Here is a 9,017-nt window from a genome sequence, read left to right as displayed (position 1 = left end):
CCCCCACAAAGACTCATCTCTCTCTTTTGACTAATCTCTCTTAATAACTTGTTCAGAGTGTGTGAGACCCAGTCTGGCCCTCCTTGCCTCTAAGGACCCTTCTGGCTGTATGTTTCCCAAGGCAGATGTGTCTGCTCTTCGGGAAGTCTGCGGTGCTTTTGATCCTGGTTGCCAACGCCACATTTCAAAGGCCTCGGCTCTTCTCTAGGCTTCCTGATTCAGGGTCCAGCTTTCACGTGCATGTGAGGCCATTGAAACTGCCATGCTTGGAGCAGGTGCATCTTTCTCCTCGAAGTGCCGTATTTTATCCTCCTGGTCCCTCTGCCTAGGAGTAACCGATTCCTTCTGCCTAGTCTGTTTGTAGTCTGAAGCTCCGGTGACACTTGTACATCATGGGTGACGGTATTTAAACTACTGGTGCATAGCTTTCAGTGTTACAGCAACATGCAAGCCCACGCAGTATGACAAACGGACAGATGAGTGGTGGGAAATGTCTCTAATAAGCCAGTAGAAATAAAGGTTTGACTGCTCAAGACTTGGGCCTGGAAATCATCAGTCTATCACCCAGGAAGATTCCCTTATCAATTTATTTCTGGCCAAAGATATCCCAGAAACCTTCATTGGAACAACCCTCAATGTTGTGCCCCTGCTGCCTCCTTCGGCAGCAGGGGTGCACACCACCGCCCCACAGAGCACCCCCACCTCTCCACCAGACTACCAATGTCCAGCTCTGTCTTTGCCAATTTCCAAGATTTGGGCCTGATGTGTTATGGAAAACGACAAGGGAGAAAGTTGTTCTGTTTGGGGTGGGGGTAAGGAGGTGGTATGAGACAAGAAGGAGTACAACTAGTGAGTAAGAACTCACTAGTTACCAATAGGAGAAAATCTCTAGCTGGGGGTGGGGTGGGGCAGGGGGGGAACTACATAGAAAAGACATTATGATGCTGAAGGCATGGAGAGTTTAGGAATAATCAGATGTGGCTTCTGTGGAGGTTGAATGTGGGAAATGGTAAGAAATGCAGCAAGAGGTTAGCTGAGGTCTGATTATAAAGAGCTTTTGTTTTGGCATGAAATCAGCATTGGCTTTATCTAAAGAGACATAGATAGGGAATTAGAGGCTGCTCCAATCACTCATGTAGGAAACAATGCAATTACTTGTAAAAGGGTGGAAGATTTGAGGATGACTTTAAGACTAATAGCAATTAGGCAGGGGCAGGATGGAGAATGAGAGATAAAGGGGGAATGGTTGGGGAAACGAGACAGAAAAAAAGAGGATGGAGAGAAATTCTGTTTCAGTATAAGTCATGGATTCGAGTATCCCAGATAAGGGGTTCTTTGGGGAGCTGGGCTCTGTCTCCCCAGAAAGACAGTCTTGTCATCAGTTTAAATTGTTGATCCCTACTTAGTAGAGTTGGAGGGGGCTGGGTATAGAGAAGGCTCTCAAATTTCAAAAGGAACATGGAGACCTGGTGATGAGATTAGCCTGAGTGGGCTAATTGGGCCAGCCATTGGTCAGTGAGACCAATCAATGCACGTCTTGCAGGTCCAGGTCAGTGGATCCAAGCACCCTGAGGAATCAGCAGGTTTCCCCTCTCAGGATCCCGAGGCAGGAAAGCAGAAGGCCCGGGTACTTGCAAAAGAAAAGGCAAGAGTCGCTGAGCTTGCTCACCGTTCTCACTAGCAGACGCAGGGGTCAATGCCAGAAGTTAAATGTAAAAAGGGTCACCGAGCCAAGCAAATTGTTTTCACCCAAGAGCAGACTAAGGTGGTCAAATCCTCTTTCTTAACTTCATCACTGTAGAGCCCAGGGAGTCTGGCCTGCTCTGAATAAAGCAGTTACTGTGGGTCAGTTAAAACTGTGAGTATCTTCCTTTGTATAAAACTTCTTATCACAAGAACATGAGGAGTTTCAGCACAGGCCTGCCCCATGCCTCATCTCTCCTAAGGAGCCAGGGTTGCCAACTGTGGGATTTGTGAGCTTTGTGGGAGATCTAGTGGCACTGGGTTTGTCCTTCGAAGCTGGTGGCTGCAGAGGGAGTGTGAGGCCCTGAGCCATTGGTAGGCACAGAGGGGTGCCTGCAAGGTCCGACTGAAGGCTTCTAAAGACAAGCGCTTTGGAACAGAATCCATTCCTGAAGCAAGCTGAAGATTGGTCCTGGAACCAAGGCCTCCTATCACATTCCCTCAGACAGACTCCAGTTTTCCTTCAGACTTCATTAATACGGGATAAAAATGTCCTTGTGAAATTAATGTTTGCATATATAAATAATCAACTTGGCTGCAACTCAAAAGTTAATTGTGATCTAATCTGAGTTTTCTTTCAGGAAACCTTATCATCTTGTTTCAGAGTTTTAAAGCTAGAGCTCAAGGTGCTTATAGAAAAAAATTGGAGCACCTGCAGCCGAAGACTTGATTTGAAAATGCAAAACATGGGAAATTTCTGGAAGAGCAGTCTAACTTAGAGAAAGAGCCCGGGTCTGTGGTTCAATTGTCCCTATTATTGGGGCAAATGACAAGAGGGTGGAAACCGTTCCGGAGCAGTGGTGGCACATGGTGATGCCTTGGGCTGCTAACCACAAAGTCAGTGGTTCCAACCCACCCGCTGCTCCAAGGTTTCGCTCCTGTACAGCCACAGAAACAAGGGGGGTTGCACCCTGCCCTTCAGGGCCACTCTGAGTTGGAATGCACTCAATGGCAGTGAGTTTTGAGAGGGTTTGGAAAGTTAAGGGGTAAAGTCATGTGAGAAAGACGTGGAGAAGCACAGATCCTGGGGACAAGGGCTTGGGGAAAACAATGTGTCTTTTAGTGTCTCTTCCAGGGGCCAAATGCAAATTCCCATAGTTACCTCAAACTTTCCCCACTTAGGTCGGTGATTGAAAAAGAACCGTGAAAGAAGAGATTAAGATAAGCAGAGAGCTGGACCCACACCGTGGGACCCACTGTGGGTCAGAGGGAAACTGCCCCACAGTGTTTCCAAGGTAGTGTTCTTTAGAGTCTCGTAGGTTTGAAATGGTGAGCTTTCCATCACCGGCCCAATGCTTACCCCACTGTGCCACCAGACAGCGCCCTGAACTGGCAAAATTGGACTCTTTTACCACTTTTGCCCAAGGAATAAGATTCACCTTCATGGTAAGTGAGCGGTTGGTTCTGAGTTATTTCTGTCCTGAAACTATAAAACCACTTGCCTTCAAGTCAATGCAAAGTCATGTGGACTCCCTGTGTGTCAGGGATAACTGAAGTCCATACGGTTTTCAATGGCTGGGTTTTTCAGACGAGGGTTAGCAGGACTTCCCGTTGAGGCAGTGCTGGGTGGACTTGAACCACCAGACTTTGTTTAGCAGCTGAATATATTAACATTTGCACCAGCCAGGCCCTCTTGTTACAGTATATGTTGTTAGACTTAAATTTCTTTTATCCCTATCTAACTCCATTTCCCCTTACAGCCATTTTAGTTCTCTTTCCACTGAGTTTTGCAGGTCAGAATGACTGGGCAAGATAATTGTGCACATAAGTGGTTAAACTGTCACCAGAGGAACATCTGTGGCCGAAAAAGATTATAGGCCGGACCGGCTCTAAGAAGAGAATGTTTTTAGAAAAATAAGCCGTAAAAGTAAAACTATGTTATCTCTAGCAGACGAGAAATAAGTTGTAAAAGTAAACAACTGTGACCTTGCAGACTGCCCGCATCTTGGTATCTTGTGCAAACGTCCTTCACCACCCCATGCTCTACCGCCCTCGCTTTGCTGGTTTGAAGTGTATAAAGAGAAGGAGAAAGTTTTGCCTGGCACTGCAGTCTTGATCCTGCGTGGTCAGGCTGTAGTCCGAGTTCGAACTTGTCTGTTTCTGTCTTTCTCTTTTACCTGTTAAATTTGCTCTTCTCTAACCTTTGTCTTTTCTCTAATAAACTTACTCTTAGCTTTTACAGATTTGTGGTCAGTGGTTCTTGTTGGGCACGACTCCGTAACACCTCTGACCTGCAGCCGTACATGAAGCCCAAGGGACTTTCTTACAAGAGTTTCCTAGCTGGATGGCTTGGCCCTGGAAGCATGACTCTTATCAGTAACTGACTAAACTGTGCTCCATCCTGAGATGTCTCAGCTGTCAGACTGTGGCCCAGGGCGCGCTCTCCCCAAGAGCAATCGCGCTCTGCACACTCGCCATTCAGAAAGAGGAGCAGAGCAGTGCAGTGTTTGTTTTCCACGCTATGCCTTTAAGAGCTGCAAGAATGCAAAGAAAGTCTGGAGGAGGGGTGGGTCTCCCAACAGGAATTCTGGGAAAAGGATTCTTGGGAAATGTTGCCAGAAACTAAACTGAGATTCCAACTCTGAAAAGTTAGGGGTGGTGTGTGTTGGGTCAGGCCTGTGATTGGATGGCAGAATCTACTAGGGAGGAGGAAAACAAAAATCAAAAAGAAATGGTTGGGGGAGGAAGGGGGGTGGCCCTCTCCCACCCCCCACCCCCCACCCCCTAACACACACACACACACAAACACACACGCACGGAAGAAGAGTGCAAACTGTAGACTGGGAAGGGTACGTGTGTTTCCAGGGTGGTGGCAACATGCTGGACCCAGAAAGCTCTTTGCACCAAATCTGCCTGCAAGGCCTCCAGGGACTCTTGCGAACAGCTGGACTTGATCACCAGCTTGCAAACTGAGCTCATACAGCTGGTGGAATAACAAGCGGACATTACACCCCGCCTGTGTAAGACAGTGTTTTGAGAGGGTTTGTTACAGCAGCGGAGAGGAGCTGCCACCACTTGGGCCCCTCGGCTCTTTCTTGAGAAGGACAGCATATCAGAGTCCACCCCCGGGTGGTTCTCAGGATGATGATGGCCTTTAGGGGAGCCTCTGCTTTCCTGGTTTTGTTCCTTGCTACTTTTCTGCCTCCGCCAAGGTGTGCCCAAGACCCAGCCATGGTGCACTACATCTACCAGCGCTTTCAAGTCCTGGAGGTAGGTGGCATCTGTGTGCCTTAGTGGGGAGCATGGCCTCCAGAGGTCACTTTCTTGCTTACACTTCCCTGTCTACGAGGGGTCATTTCTCCAGGTGGTAAATGATAAATGTGGCGTTCCTGGGGGCCACCAGTGGTTAAGTGCTTGACTACTGGCTGGCAGATGGGAGCCCAAGCCTGGCAATCTGCTTCCGCAAAGTCACAGTACATCAGAGTGCAGGCTCTGCCACTCCCTGACTTAAGTCGATGGCTTCCTCATCTGGAAAATGGGCATAATAATAGAATTGACCACTTTAGGTTCTTTGAAAAATTAATAAGCTAATACATACATATATCACTACCTGATAAGGAGTACATTTCCAAAGTGTTACTTTTGATTAATTCATTTCTTATAATAGGAATATTAAAAATGTGTCCGTCTCTTGTTCCACTACCTCAGGATCATAATGGGTTTTAGTTAGTTTGGGTTTTTGGGATAATCAACTGCTAGGTTCCCCCACCCTCCAAAAAATCAAGCCAATCCTTGCCAAGTCAATTCTGACTCCTAGTGATCCTATGAGATAGTGTCTAACAGTCCCATAGATTTTCAAGGCTGTAAATCTTTAAGCAGATTGCTGTATCATTCTCCCTTGAGAAGCTGATGGGTTTGAACTCATGACTTTCCCAATTAATGGTTAAGTGTTTTAATCACTGCACCATCAAGGATCCTTAACTGCTAGGTCAGTGTACTGAGAAACTAAGCCATAGCTCCTTTTGCCAAACTGAACTTGGATTTAGAAATGAGCAGATTTCAATGAGATTAAACAAAGTGTTGGAGTTCTCTCATCCATATGCTACAGCTGCCATCCCATCACAGTTTGCAAAATCAAGCATTGTGTAAGGCACAGGCAGCAGGCCTGTGCCACCCTCCTGACGCTGACTTCAACTACTTCCTCCTCAGTGCCTGGCTTTTGTACATGTTGAATTCTGATCAATTATGTCTCTTCTTTTGAAGACACCTTTATTTCCGGTTTTTATTTTCTATGTTTACCTGAAAAAGGTTCAAGTTGAAATTACTTGGTCCTGTAAGTATAATCACAGTAAAAGAATTTGACAGAGCAGACAGAGAGCAGGTCCTAAGGTGGTCTTGTCAGTTGATTCCAGGGCTGGATCCAGTAGAGGGAATGGTCCTACACAGCTGGCCTCTTACTGCTTCTTCACGTCCCCTTGCATCGCTCCCTCAGCCCCTGGTCTCACCCCATACAAGTGCTGGAGTCATGCTCAGCCTTGCTCCCTGTGTTTAGCACCAATTTACCCTGGGATCAAGCCAGCCAAATCCCTCTTGAGCATCTTAAGAGTTTATGGTCTGTATATGCATCTGTAGACAAGGGTATAAAGTATAAGCTAATACTTTCATAGCACTGAGTGTGGAAATGAAAAAGACAGAGTATGGTTTGCAGTGGTCGTCTACCTCAGTCGTGACACAGAGATGAAGGTAAGCCTAGGCCACAGATGGTGGTGGCTAAATGAAGATACATAAAAGCCAAGTGATAGAATCCCCATTGTGAGGGCCGGGGAAGGAGGCAGTGTTTTAGGAAAAGAATAAGGAACTAAGGTTAAGGAATTAATCTTTCTTTCTCTCTCTCTATTTGACTTCAAAAGAAATGAGCCATCTTCCATACTGCTGTTTAGAGTGTAAATGTTTACAACTTTTGTGTAGAGCAATTTTTCAAATAAGCTTTAAGTATGAAAATCCCCTGTGACCCAGCCATTTCCTCTCCAGCCTTCATTCATTTTCCTTTCATTCAACAAATGTTTATTAAGTACCAGCTGTGTACTACGCCTGTGCCAGGTGCTATTGCTAGAGCTTACTTCTGGAAATCTATCCTAAGAATATAACCAGAAGCTAGAAATATAAAATTATTTTTCAGCAGGGTTTGAAGGGCAAAAAAAAAAAGTCTCATAGAATAAATGATAAGGTATCAATTCTGTGAAAAGATGCCTGGTTATCAAAATTATGTCATAGGAGTATACATTGGTAATGGAAATGTGTTTATATCAACAAATTAAAATACCAAGAGGGCTTCCAAAAGCTTGTGGGAAAGTGGAATTAAATACTAATGGAATTTTCCAACAAACTCTTTGAAGCCTCTTCATATGAGGGGGTACCCCCCAAAAACCAGAATAGCAATGGGTGGAGCGGAGATTTTGTAGTCTGCATTTTTCCCACTAGGCAAGCAACTCACTCTGAGTTAGTGCACCCAGTGGCATCACCTGGGAAAGTTTTCTATGGGAAGATCACAGTGAACTTTTCCGTAAAAGCAGCTTTGCTCGAACCTTGTTTTTTTGTGATGGCTGATTTAAGAAAAAAGCATGCAGCTGTGAAATTTTGTTTCCTGATCAGAAAAATGCTGCAGAAACCATTGTGATGTTGAACACATCTTACAAGACAGCGGCTATGGGAAAAATTCAAGTGTATGAGTGGTTTTCTCGTTTCAAAAAAGGTGGTGTCAATTGATGAAAAACCTTGTTCTGGACATCCATCAGTTTCCTGAATGGATGAAACGTTAACTTGTAGTACATTTGGAGTTCATTCCACCAGGTCAGGCTGTTAATAAAGCTTTCTATTTAAAGTAGTGGTTCTCAACCTGTGGGTCACGACCCTAGTGGGGTCAAACAACCCTTTCACATGGGTCGCCTGATTCATAACAGTAGCAAAATTACAGTTATGAAGTAGCAATGAAAATTATTTTATGGTTCGGGGGTCACCACAACATGAGGAACTGTATTAAAGGGTTGCAGCATTAGGAAGGTTGAGAACCACTGATTTAGAGGTTCTGAAAAGATAGCATAACAGTATGTGACAAAAAGGCCTGATTTGTGGCAGACAGGAGACTGGTTTTGCCACCACAACAATGCACTTGCTCAGGCAGCCATCTCAGTGTGCCAGTTTTTAGCAAAAACAGCATGCCTCTCTTGCCTCACACACCTTACTCACCTGATCTTGCTCTGTGTGGTTTCTTTTTGTTTCCTCAAATGAAGAGGGACATGAAAGGACAGTGACTTGATGATGTAGAAGAGGTCAAGAAAAAAATGAAGGAGGTGCCATCAGCCATCCAAACAAATGAATTTGAAAAATGTTTCAAAAAATGGAATCTCAGATTTGAAAAATATACTAAGTGTAATGGAGAATATTTTGAAGGTGATAAGGTTGTTTTGTAAAAATTTTAAATACATAGGTTTGACAAAAAAAGTTCTGGTTTGGGGGGGATACCCCCATATATTTCAAAACATATATAAAGTAGCATGATATTTTATAGATTATATATTAATATATATTTGTCTATTTCCATGGGAATTGTTTTCTAGGTTTAAATACTAACTATATCAATAATATCTTTGATTGGAAAAATTGCACAGACCAACAAATGATTTTTTTTCCTGGTGTCTTGGTTTTTAGGCCTGTTTCTGGAGTTATTTGGGGCCCTGATTCAGAAATTTGTATTGAATAGACTGCACCAGCTCTAGTTTCTTAGATAGATTGTTCTACTCTATTTTCAGTTATTAAGTTATACTAATTTATTAATGTATCATCCTATTTTTAAAATCATTTTATTGGGGGCTTGTACAACTTTAATCACAATCCATACATGCATCCATTGTGTCAAGCACATTTGTTATCTTTGTTGCCATCATCATTTTCAGAACATTTGCTTTCTACTTGAGCCCTTGGTATCAGCTCCTCATTTTCCCCCTCCCTCCCCATTCCCCTCCCTCATGAACCCTTAATAATTTATAAATTTTGTCATATCTTACACTGTCCGACATCTCCCTTCACCCAGGGAGGAGGTTATATGTAGATCCTTGTGACTGGTTCCCCCTTTCCACCCCACCTAGTTTTAAATAGGAGAAGAATTCAGGCCCACACATTATAGGATAACACAAAAGAGTTAAGAAGCATCTGATTAAGCCAGTGGTTCAAACCCACCAGTACCATGCAGCCTTTAAACAATTTAAAGGTTTAAAAATCCAAAGGGGCAGTTATTCTCTGTATATGTGTATGTATGTGTGTATATATATATATAT

General features: G+C 44.1%; 1 protein-coding gene across 1 annotated transcript in view; it reads left to right on the top strand.

Annotated features, from left to right (window-relative positions):
* Positions 1-4,484: 4,484 nt before the first annotated feature.
* OLFML1 (olfactomedin like 1) overlaps positions 4,485-9,017 on the top strand; it is a 29,871-nt gene continuing 25,338 nt past the window's right edge. The window contains exon 1 of the mRNA XM_030885870.2: positions 4,485-4,953. Within this exon, the coding sequence (XP_030741730.2) occupies positions 4,825-4,953 (129 nt within the window). The 5' untranslated portion in view covers positions 4,485-4,824. The remainder of the gene's footprint in view (positions 4,954-9,017) is intronic.

The sequence above is a fragment of the Echinops telfairi genome, unplaced genomic scaffold (genome assembly GCF_000313985.2).
Source record: "Echinops telfairi isolate 266 unplaced genomic scaffold, ASM31398v2 ScPeMD7_60;HRSCAF=208, whole genome shotgun sequence".
NCBI classification, from domain to species: Eukaryota; Metazoa; Chordata; class Mammalia; order Afrosoricida; family Tenrecidae; genus Echinops; species Echinops telfairi.
This window is presented reverse-complemented; position numbering and strand designations above follow the sequence as displayed.